The sequence below is a fragment of the Eriocheir sinensis genome, chromosome 52, assembly GCF_024679095.1.
Source record: "Eriocheir sinensis breed Jianghai 21 chromosome 52, ASM2467909v1, whole genome shotgun sequence".
Taxonomy (NCBI): Eukaryota; Metazoa; Arthropoda; class Malacostraca; order Decapoda; family Varunidae; genus Eriocheir; species Eriocheir sinensis.
The window spans coordinates 2868692-2881048 of NC_066560.1; the positions used below are offsets into that span (position 1 = coordinate 2868692).

At 45.4% G+C, this 12357-nt stretch overlaps 1 protein-coding gene across 4 annotated transcripts in view; it reads left to right on the plus strand.

Annotated features, from left to right (window-relative positions):
- The window catches only part of LOC126982886 (uncharacterized), a 215611-nt gene that overhangs the window by 194360 nt on the left and 8894 nt on the right, over positions 1-12357 (plus strand). For all 4 annotated transcript variants that reach the window (XM_050835167.1, XM_050835165.1, XM_050835169.1 and 1 more), the window contains 8 exons: positions 5203-5391; positions 7037-7184; positions 7342-7493; positions 9302-9474; positions 9685-9835; positions 9967-10182; positions 10532-10694; positions 10967-11719. In XM_050835167.1, coding sequence (XP_050691124.1) covers positions 5203-5391; positions 7037-7184; positions 7342-7493; positions 9302-9474; positions 9685-9835; positions 9967-10182; positions 10532-10694; positions 10967-11719 — 1945 coding nt within the window. The remainder of the gene's footprint in view (positions 1-5202; positions 5392-7036; positions 7185-7341; positions 7494-9301; positions 9475-9684; positions 9836-9966; positions 10183-10531; positions 10695-10966; positions 11720-12357) is intronic.

Genomic DNA, 12357 nt, shown 5'->3' on the forward strand with positions numbered 1-12357 from the left:
GGTATTGATTTATTTTGTTTGTCGTCCATATTAGCGAGAACTCGAACAAATACTGAGAAGAGGAAAGGGAATGTCGGAGGAAGAAACATCTGCTGGCGGCCGGGAGGAGGAGGAGGAGGAGGAAGACTTGGCTACCCGTCCTCTTTGACATAAACAATACTGGGCAAGACGACGATACGGCTCTATGTTTAGCTCCCTGGATGATTATAAATGTTTGTGGAGGAGGTGGTGATGGTGGCGAGGGGAGGCGGGGGAAGGAAGATGGAGAGACGTAGAGTAAGGAGGAAAGAAGTAAGGAAAGGACAGGGGAGGTTGTGGTGAAATGAAGGTAATAAAGGAATAGGTGAGGTGAGGAGAGGTAGGTCGTGATGTGGAGGGAAAGATAAAGTGAGGAGGAAGGAGGAGGAGGAAAGAGTATGATTAGGAAGTGAAGGGGACAGGGAGAAAAAAAAGTAGGAAAAAGATAGAGAGAAAATAGAAAATATTATTGTGTATACAGATAAGGTGAAAGAAGAGAAAGTGGCGTGATGCAAAAGGAGGAAGAAGAGGAGGATGGATGATGCGAGGCTAAAGAGGAAAGAGTAAGAGGAGTACGGAAAAGGTGAAAAGGAAGGGGGAATAAAGAAGGGAGTAAGTAGTTCGTATAGTGCAAGGGAAAGAGAAGAAAATGTATGGTGAGGGAGGAGCCATGAGGGGGAGGAGGGGGGTGGATAAGTGTTGGGCATGTCTCCAAACGTGTGGCACGAAGTAAGCACGAAGTAATGAATTAAGAGTGAGTGGCACCACCACCACCACCACCACCACGGCACATTTACATCAGCTTGCGGAAGTGGACAGTCCCCGCCAGTCAGCCAGCCCCGAGTCCTTTAACACGAATCCTAGTTTAGTCACCATTCCCTTCCCTCCTTCCCTCCCCGGACCCCACATCTCCCCCACCCATACACACCGCCATGGCTCCCCTCCCGCCCAGTAGATTCCTTCATCCACTGACAGGGCCCCTCTGGTGGCCGTGGTGTGTGGTGCCCTTCATCCTCGTGCTCGTCGTCATAACATTGGTCTTGCCGGGCCGGGAGTGCAGGCCGTGCAGGGTACAGAGGCACTGTGTTTCGGGGGCTGCCAGGATGCCGGGGAAGGCGGCGCCGCGCAGATCAATAAGCCTCAAGCATCGCACCCACATCCTGCACCTCCTGTGGGCTGCCGGAGACCCCAGGGACTCCTCCTCTTCCTCTTCTTACTCCTCCTTATCCCGTTCCTGCCGCCTACAGAAATCGGTAAAGGAAAACGAGATGCTTCCTTCATCTCGACGTGTGAAAGTAAACTTAAGAGAGAACCTTCACTCAGGACGCAAAATGTTCAAACGATTATAGTTTCCCACGTCTAACACACACACACACACACACACACCCTGAGCTGCCCCAATGAATGAGGAAGGGACAGCGGCGGCGGCGGCGTGGTCAGACGTGTGTGGTCCTTCTGCGGAAGTGAAGCTGCTCCCTGCTACCTCCTGCTACCCCTTTCCCGCCCTCTGCCTGCCCTCGGGGGGTAAGGCTGCCTATTACCCCTCGGCAAGCCCCTGGGAAGTACAAACAAGGGCTGTCCAAGGAATACACAGCGTGGGAATGCTTGGGCACTTTCGGGTATCAGCGTGTAGCTGCAACATGGTGACGAATGGCAACTCTGCCGTGGAGTAGGAAGTTGTGGCGGGCATCTCATTCAGCCACAGCACCTGCCCTGCCCCTCCCGGCCTCTCCGCCCCCCCCACCGGGCTCAACTTCCCCCTCCCGCACACAAACATGTCAATAAATAAATAAATAAGTGACTCAAACATTTCTAATACTTTTCCTTATAAGCTGATAACACGCATTTCGATGTCTCGCAGACTGTGCCAATACGACTGGCCTGAAGCTTTGTTCATCCCGGCGTTGTTAGCCTTGGAGAGGGATTTTGACTTGTTCCTCTCGGCGAGTCGGCGGTGAGGGTTAAGGGGGAAAAAATGCACCTTCTCTCCCACACTTCCCCACGGAGAGGAACGCACCTTCCTTCCTCCCCGTCCCCATGCAGGAACCACGAACTTGCACCGCGCCTCCCCGCCATGCCATGAGGGTGGGGAGGCCATAAATCATGCGTCGGGCTGCAGCACACACCGCATTGGGGGAGTCAATGTATGGCCATGTCTCGTATACATCATCGTATCGGTCCCGTCGCCTTGATGTTGAAGGGTTGCGGGACTCGTTCTCATCATTCCCTCGTCATCGTCATGGCTGCTTCCTGTAGGAGCACTGAGCAAGCAAGGGAGATAACCAAATGTGAAAACTTTTATATTTCCATATCCTCTGAAAGTGTGCTAAATAATTTATATGCTGCATCCTGCCGTGCTGAATGCTGCCCTGAGTGGGCTTGAAGCTGAGGGTTTCCAGACCAGGCGGCTCCTGGGCCAGTGGATGGGCCTTGGGCAAGGACAGCCTGACTGTAGCTCCTCCTCTCTCCTTAACCTCTTGAACCTATTATATGGGGTCGACTGTTTGCTTTCCTTCCGCGACCATTTCTGTTCACTCCTTATCTACTTTACTGCAACGGGAACTTTGCACGCACACTGGAAATGGTGAAGCAGATGTTGATAGTCATATTCGCAAGCAACGTCAGTCAAATAAATCATTGTTGTCCGCTTCAGGCAGCCGGAAATTCGCACTCACTAGAAATGTCGAGTTAATGATATGATCTAAAAGCGCCATGTCGATCAAACATTCCGTCCAGCTCGGCCGTCCGTAACTCCTGTTCGTAAGTGTGGCAGCGAGGGAGGTTGGGTCCGTGTGGAGAGCTTAGATAGGGAAGGAACACACCAAGCCTCTGAGGTACACATCTCATACTTTCTACAGCCTGCACCGTGTTTGTCCGTGTCTGTCTGTCTGGCCTTCTGGCTGAGCGTTTTGACAGACCGGAAATGGTGCGACAAGTTATAGGGTCGTATTTTAAAACATTTCGCCGCCCAAGTTCACATATTTGACAAGGCTTTCGTATGAGTTTAGCGCATTTCCAGGAGTAGTTTCATGACCCTGGTGGTAGTTTGATCCTTCTTCAGTAGCATGGACCTAAAGAAACACTCATTAGAACCCGATTCATCCATTCTTTGACCTTTAGAAATAGTTGAGGTGAGAAGCTAAAGTGTTTTGTAATACCGGCCGTAATTTTCTTATCGTCTGCGAACCCAACGCGAAGAAAAACGCTGGAATTAAGGCGTGATTATTGTGTTGTGCCGAGGTGCGTAGAACTAACAACAGATGGGCACCCAGTGTAGTAAAGAATATTGCAACCCTATATTTGTTGAAGTCATGATTGGCAGTGAAGCAAGTGGAGATGGACAGCACGAATTTAAGTATTTTAACCATCAGACAAGGATGTGGAAGACGTTGGGAAAGGTTCGATGATGATTATTGAGTCGTATTGTGAGACATTTCGCCACCCAAGAACACATATTTGACAATGCTTTCGTAGGAGTTGTGGGCATTTCCAGGGGTAGTTTTATGACCCTGGTGGTAGTTCCATCCTTCCTCTGTACCCTGAGCATAAAAAAAAAACATTCATTAGAACCTGATTGATTCCCCCTTTGCTCTTTAGATATAGCTGATGTGAGAAGGCAGTCTTGTAATACTAGCCTATTTATGCGTTGGTGGCGACGGAGTGGTAGGACGGACTATAGCTGTACTTCTCAGTATTTTTGTATTTTCACTCGTTTCGCTGAATGGGATAATAACGGCCATGCTTTTTTACTATTACCTCACCTATGCGTGTCTTTATGGCGATGATGATGATGGGGTAAAGGGGAGGAAGGGGGCTGTACTGTACTCTTCGGTATATTTTCACGTTTCGCAATTTCTCCACCTTAGCGTACGTTTCCCCATAGATGTTCAAAACGAGAAAAAACAAAACAAAAAATGAAGAACGAGAAACTGAACAGCGCAGTCATGTGAGTGGAATCAGTTCGGATATTCATTCGTGAACATACTAGGAAGGAAAAAGTCGAATCCAGAAAGCAGAGTGCATGGAGAGAAACACAGAGAGCAGCAACAACACCAGCCATGGCCAGCAGTGCCCTCACCCCCGGAAGCCGTCGCCCTGTAGTCTGCACCACCTAACACACGCAAGATGAAGCTGGCGTGTGTCCCCTTAGCGGCGGTGACAAACAACGGACGTATCCCACGATTCTGGAACCTCTCTTCATATGGGTCATGGGTAAGGCAGGGCGGGCGGGGCGAGGCGGGGATGGGATGGGGTTGAGATGGGTTACTTTTTTTTTCTTTTATTCTCATCGTCACTCTTGCGGCCTAACCTAATATGTGCACGTAAATGTAGTGTGTGTGTGTGTGTGTGTGTGTGTAGGGGATGGGGATTGAGAGAGAGAGAGAGAGAGAGAGAGAGAGAGAGAGAGAGAGAGTGTTAAAAGGGCGCATTTCATAATAATCGATGTCTCTAGTGAGGTGGAACACTTGAGACCCACAACACGTAACTGAAGATATTTTTTTTTTCCCTGGGGCACGTACAAAAAAATAAAATGTGAAAATCAAGTGGGCGGGAAACACCGACCTCAATACTTACTTCTTTAAATATTTGGTTTACGTGACCTTGTTGAACAGCTGTCTAAATGTTTACGTCTTTAGGGCTCTTATGGATGTTTGCAGCGGGGAAGCGCCTTTGATAGGGAAGGGAACTACACCACTTCGAGCATTTATAGCATGACTTTAACAGTGGCTTATTGGGTTCCTTGTGATGGATTCGTGTCGCTGCTTTGTACAACCTGGATTGTTTGTTGAAGGCTTTTCCTCCTTTTATTCTTTTTAAGGTAACTCTGCCTTTCTTCTTTATGGAATGGAAAGTGTTGATCCTCAGGGCAAAGGAACATGATAAACAACAGCTTATCCTTTATCACCACTTATCACGACTGTCATTAAATTATTTCTGCACATTACAGTAATTGCAACATCAACATATCTCCACCATCCATGGCTGTACAAAGTCTTTCAGTATAGAGTATATGTAAGGGATTTTAGCATCACATTAATAAGTAATTATTATAAGATGTAAATCATCATAGGGTGAAGCCTTGAAGTATCCTGGCAATCCTAGATTTGATTTTGCATCAGTGTGAGTTGTACGAAGCCTTGTGAAGGTCAGACATCATGGTAATGACTGTTTTCTCCCCCACAGACGCCCTTGGGAGTTGAGGATCAGATATCCCTTCGTGGGGCTGAGGTGGAGGTGGCAAGCGACTACACCAAGCGTCGAAATGTCTTGCGTCTTGCCACCCCTGGGGGCTCCCAGCTCCTCCTGCAGGCAGACACTCCCCCAGAGATGTTTGCCTGGCTTTCTTCCCTTCAAAACAACTGTGCCACACAGGTCAGCAACACAACATCAAACTTCACTCTCCCCCATGCATCCCATCCCTTTATAAGGCTGGCTGCCCCTTTCCATCATTGGCCACAACAATCACGCCATACCCTAAAACAACACACCACCGCCTCCCGCAACACATCACTGTCCCTTGTAAGCTTATCACACCTTGCAGCCAAGTATTGGTTACCAGACTCATATGTTTGTGTCCTGCCACTTGACTTGAGTTGATGCAAGAACTCTGGGCTGAAGCAGATTTTGCAAAGCCATACAGAGTTAGGGCAGCAGACATGACAAAATGTAAGATCTGATTGGGAAAAGAGAAGATGGGGGAAGTGTTTGAGTTTAAGTACTTAGGGACATTTGTATGTAAGTATGGGAGTCTGGTGGGGGAGGTAAGCAGTGAAGGGCAGACAAGCAATAGGTGCACTGGAGAGAGTCATGAAAGGAAGAAGTAGGAACTTGGGGATAAGGAAGGGTATAAGAAACAGTATTATCCTGAAAACTCTATCATATCATATGCAGCAGAGGCATGGATATGGAATGTAGCAAAGTGGTGGTCGAGTGGACCTAGGTTTGAGTCCCACTGAAACACAGATTAAAAAAAAAAAAAATCGACCAGTGGCAGAGAGGCCCCTCAGGAAAGCCTACAGGCAGCACCTTAAAAAAAAAAAAAAAAAAAAAAAATCATGAATAGGTAAGCACAGTGGAAATGAGAACCACTATATGAGAGGTGCATGCAGTGTGTCAAGATGGAATGGAGAAAGTATTGAAGGTATTTAGGAAAGATTTGGTATGGGTGTAACAGTGATGGGAGTGGATCATGGGCTGGTCAAATGGGTGAAGCACAGTGCTCAGTTTGCAACAGTTTGGACTTTTAATGAGAATGACTTTGTGAGGAGAGTGTACGAGTATAGGACTGAGGGAGTTTTGAAATGGGTGAAGTGTGGACAAGTATTTGAGAGTTGGAAGGTGACGAATTGAGTGTGCTAAGGAATGCTGGAACATGAAAAATTAGAGACACTTTTGCAGTGGCCAGCCTCTTGAGGGAGGTTCTGCAAGGGAGGAGTGTTGGGGATATAGATAGCTTTTTTTTTCCCCCACAAGCTAGAAGTTCTTTGCTCTTTCAGTCTCCTTCCTTTACATGGTACGCCACCCATCAGACCAGTTTGCTACTACCTCTATTGGTATATAGTTTACACAGCATAAGCGATGGCTGATTTTACTCTTTGAAAAATCTATAGTACTAAAGTAGCCTTTGTCCACTTTTTTTCTGAATTTACACTTGCTTCCATTTCTTGGAGTGGTTACTGCATGGTTGGTCAACCCTTCACTGGTATTATGTTTTTGCAGTATAGTACTTACTATTGCAGTCAGGGAATATTTTTTTAATAATACAGGGTTTGCAACATAACTGGATTACTGTACTTTTGATTCAGTTATGTGACAACAATAATTTAAAAGTAGCTAGGTAATTGTTAATAGATCAGCTCATGAACTAATACAAATGTGAATATAATCAAATAAATTTTCAATAAGCTATGTATGTAACTTGCTGACAAAATAGCTTATAAAGAATATGTTAATAATATAATCAGAAGCTGTGTCAATGCCATTCATCTCTGAATTACGTACTTTATGGCCCATGAAGGATGGTGAAGGAGACAGCAAGGCCCCCATGAACAACAACATCTCACCCCAAACTGGCAACAAGGCGATGAGGAAGCTGACATCCCTGAGGACCCGCTCCCCCACCGGCCAGTCCCCGTCCATCAAGACTCGCAAGCCCGGCAGTGTGGGTGAGTCACCCCGAGGATGCCTAACAGAGTAGACACCTCAGAGCTCAGGTGCAAAGTGGACCTAGTACGGTTCCTAGCCTCAGAAGACATAACTATTAGAGTATTACATCACTGAGACAAAAAGAGATTGACAATAATATTACCATCTATTTTCCAGAGAGCAATACTTCGCCAAAATCAAAAACATGGAGGGGTCATCTGAAGAGGCCCTTCATGAAGAAAGTACAAAGTGGGTCCCCAGCAGCTACTCCCACAATGCCACTGCCAGAGGGAGCAACCATTGGAGTGTGCCTGGAGGACTGTCCACAGGTAACCTCCCATAAGTATTACTCTCCCTATCTTCTATGAGTGATACTCTGCCTTGCAGTGGCTTGCATTTTTTTTTTTTTTTTTTTTTATTTATTTTTTTTTTTTCCAGCACAGAGAGCAACTCAAGGGCAACAAAAAGATGTAAAAAAAAGCCCACTAACTGTTGCTCTTATATAGTGATAAGTAAAGAGTGGCCAAAAGAGAGGTCAATTTCGGATGAAGAGGTGTCTTGATACACTCTTCTTGAAAGAGGTCAAGTCGTAGGCAGGAGGAAATACGGACGAAGGAAGACTGTTCCAGAGTTTACCAGTGAAAAGGATGAAAGAATGGAGATGCTGGTTAACTCTTGCATAAGGGGTTTGAACAGTATAGGGATGAGCATGAGTAGAAAGTCGTGTGCAGCGGGGCCACGGGAGGGGGGGAGGCATGCAGTTAACAAATTCAGAAGAGCAGTCAGGATGAAAATATCGAATGAAGATAGAAAGAGACACAACATGGCAGCGGAATTTAAGAGGTAGAAAGCTGTCAGTAAGAGGAGGAGAGCTGATGAGATGAAGAGCCTTAGACTCCACTCTGTCCAGAAGAGCTGTGTAAGTGGACCCCCCCCAAACGTGAGATGCATACTCCATACGAGGGCAGACAAGGCCCTTATATATGGAAAGCATCTGTGCGGGGGAGAAGAACTGGCGGAGACGATACAGAACGCCCAACCTCGAGGAAGCTGATTTAGTAAGAGATGATATGTGAAGTTTCCAGTTGGGATTTTGAGCTAGGATAGACCGAGGATGTTTAGTGTCATGAAAATAGTTACAGCAGCGCTTCCAAGGTGTAGTGATAAATAGCTTAGCTACATATCTGTAGGGCTGGTGGATAAATGGTTACCTGGGGAGGTTAAAATGTGATACCAGATATCACACTTGGCCTCTGGCTCAAGGTTCCTACCCACCACAGGCTCAAGAGCAGAGGTGACAGGGTTGAGTGTCAATATCATGGTCTTTGCCCCCAAATTTACCTTTACCTACAGTTACAGCTGTGTGTATTTAGCAACTCTTACAGTCAAAAGGCTTCAGGTTTGACCCTGAGATATACAACGTAGATAAAAACTGTGGTGATGATTGATTTATGTATTATTATATTTAAAAAAATATAATTAGTGAGGAAAAATATACAGGTAACTCTCGATTTACGCGAGTTTGGTTTACGCATTTTTTAAATAACGCAGGGTCCAAAATCCAAATAAATGTTTAATTTACACGTTTTTTCACTTATACGCGATATTTTATGGAGTGGCCACCAGATGTCTCACGCAGCTGGACTCACACGGCGTCGCAGCCACACAGCTGAGCTCAGTTCTTCCCGGGCGCCACTTGAACAACAATACAGTTCCCACGCTGCCTCGTTACTCAACAATAGGGGTGGGCAGGTACTGTTACTAGTACCGGTACTAACGGTACCAGACTGCTCAGTACCGGTACCGGACTGCTCGGTGCCGGTACCAATACTAGCCAGTCGCTCATGGTGTCCCTCATTTCTTCCTCACATGAGTGAGGCTGAGACTGAGTACCTGAGTGGATATCTCGGTGATATGGATCTTCTCTCTCTCTCTCTCCACTGAACGAAGTGAATATTTATTTTTTGATAGAAACCTACCTCTTGTTTGATTTACATTGTTTTTGATTTACGTGACCTCTTCAAGGACACAATACTTGCGTAAATCAAGAGTTACCTGTATTTACTATCATTAGAACTGTGATATAACTTCTTAAATGCTCACATCTCTATGTTCTCCCTCTCTACTTTCGTTGCAGTCACATGACAATGAGTTTGTTCCCCTGCTCGTGTCACTGTGTGTGGGCGTGGTGGAGAGTCGAGGGCTGCAGACGCAGGGCATCTACCGCATCCCCGGCAACAAGGCTTCTGTCACGTATCTCACCGAGATGATCAACAGGGATGCAAAATCAATTGACTATGACGACTCAAGGTAAGAGGAAGTTGGTTTTAGGAGTTTATTACTTATTAGATGTAGATAACTAAAAGATTTCAATCAAATGCTATAAGTTGCAATAGGCTCACAGTCTTGCGGTCTTTACTTCTACATTGGGCATGTAATTCCTTTTCTAAACAGTGACTTCAGTTTGGTGTCATATAGCCAAAGATGTTTATATCATTAATTCACTGATTTGTTTTCCAGGTGGTGTGACGTCAATGTGATATCCAGCATGTTGAAGCAATTCTTTCAAAAGTTGCCTGACCCTCTCTTTACCTGTGAACTCTATCCACTCTTCATCGAGGCGAGTAAAGTTGATGATCCAAAACAAAGGATGCTGGAGTTGAAAAAATTGGTAAGTCTCTTCTTAATGTTTTCTTTTCTGACTGTTTATATGACTTCTTTTACATACATATTACCATTGTTCAGTGTTCATATACAACAGTACATCAGTTGAGAGATGATAACTTTCTGACGTGTTTACAGGTTCATGAATTGCCAGACCATCATTATGAGACTCTTCGATTCCTCATAATGCATCTAAACAATATTGTGACCAACTCCGACACCAATAAGATGGATGTGCGTAACCTGGCCATTGTGTTCGGGCCGACATTGGTCCGCTCAGGCGACGACAACATGGTTACGATGGTCACAGACATGTCCCATCAGTGCCGCATCGTGGAAACTCTCATCAGCTACGTGAGTCCCCAACACCAGCAACATATAGGCACATGAATTAGTCACAAGCCCTTGCATGTGGTCTGTAATGTATCCCTCATGTCTGATGAAAGACCATTCTGCGTGTTTCATAATTAACATCAAAGCTATTTTACAGTCACTAATATGAGTACATAATAATGGGCTGTAATTTGCAGCTTACAGAAATTTTGTTGTACTCTTTCTGTTGCTTAGTATATCAACATCTAGCTTTCATGATAAATATTGAAGAATTTTATTTATTATCCAGGGACAATCTTTTGATAATAAAAAGCTACAGAATATATCAACAGTAATTCAGAATTAAGATGCTCATGAATGCTATTTTTAGGCCAATTGGTTCTTCATGGAGGATGAAGGAGAAGAGTTTTCACCTCCTCTCCTTGAGCCTGCAATGAGTCTGAGTCCTGCTGCTGATAGCTTTCCGATGCCCCCTGAGCTGGATACACCCTCAAGCCAGGCCCTCTTGCTTCACAACATCCCAAAAGTTGAAGGTAACATCAGCCTATTTCACACCTTTTTAGGATGCTGGAGTGTGGATGGAAAGGCATGGCCACTTCCACAGAGTTCACAGAATGAGTGAGGCAGTTGAGAAATACCTACTGTGAATGAGTGAGCCAGTTCAGAAATAGACAGATGGACGAGCTGAAATTCTGTGAAATAACATCCAGCCATGCGTTTGTGTAATGTAATTAAAATTATTGTGATTTTCTTGCTCCTTATTTCTCTTCCATTTCTAATTATTTTTTGTTGTTATTGTTGACAGGTAACATTAAGGGAGACATGAAGAAAGATATTGTCTCCTCTATCATATCTGCAGCAAACAGAAAAGTTCACAAAGGAAGGCAGAAGAAGGCTCAAGAAGACAAGCCAGTGGATGAGTCAAAATTCAGTGACAGAGACGGGGGCTTTGAGGAGCGGGACATTGACAAGGAGGCCGAGCTGAGGAAGCAGCGGCTCATGGCCAAGGAGATGGAGCACATGGTGGAGTTGCCGGACCCTAAACCAATGAGTGAGCGGAAGATCTCAAACATGAGTCTTATGAGTGTTCAGAGTCACATGTCTGGTGGATCTAATGTGTCACAACATGAAGGTGAAAGGACTAGTGGCAGTGGTTACAAGTTAGGCCTCCCTGTGGATGATCCTAGGTTATATTCCATCGTGAAAAAGGAGGAACTTGCCTCCCCTCCAGTTCCATTGACATTGCCTTCCAATGCGCCCACCATGGCTGCTGCTGCAGCCAGTCAACAGTCTAGTCAGTTTACTCCTGAAACGTCCTCACTTTTTGGAGATGAAGTGGCTATTCGTTCCTATGCCGGCCTCAGTGCAAGCACACAGGAGCGAATACGCAGATTTGAGATGGAGACCCGTGCGATGCTCCACCGCGACCTGACCAGACACCGGCGGGAGACCGAGAGGAGAGACGTGGAGCGGCAGAGGTTGGAGGAGCTGTGGCAGCGCGCCAAGCAGGACATGGAATCAGAGGACATTTTGGACCAGCTAGCTGACAATCCCACAGGTAAGATAGGAACTATATCTGTACAATGATGGGATAAGCATTTATTTCCAATCACTGATTTTGCAGTTATTTGTTATGAGTCCACATATACTTCAACCAGTCCTGTAAGGATAGTAGCCAAACTATGAGTCTTGCAGCTCAGTTTGTTTGCATAAAAAGTGAGTCACAGTCTTCATTACTACCATACCTTCCTTGATCCACTACTCATGTCAGCATCATTTTCCTTGTGTTCTAACTTGGTTATTTTGCTTTTATTTTTAACTACTATTTTTCTTTGTATCAGCACACTAATTGCTTCTGGACTGTAGGTTGTACATTTCCTCTGTTCCTCATCCATGACATGGTGCATAGTGTAGTGTCTTCACCCACCTCCTCATCCACCACCAAGCTGACCCTATGTACTCCAACATCTTGTTCCTCCGCATATGTTATCATGACTGCGTGCACCTCTCCAATAGTATATGCACTTTGTTCTTGTCCTGTTTTCTTTGTGTCCTTATTTTTGGTTTCTTCATTTCCTCCCCCAATAAAGAACTGAATTAATAATTTTTAAAGTGTGAGGGTCATCTCCCTGTTAACAAAGTTCATTCTAATTGGATGCTCAACCTTCACAAAATGTACTAATGAAGTTAGTATCC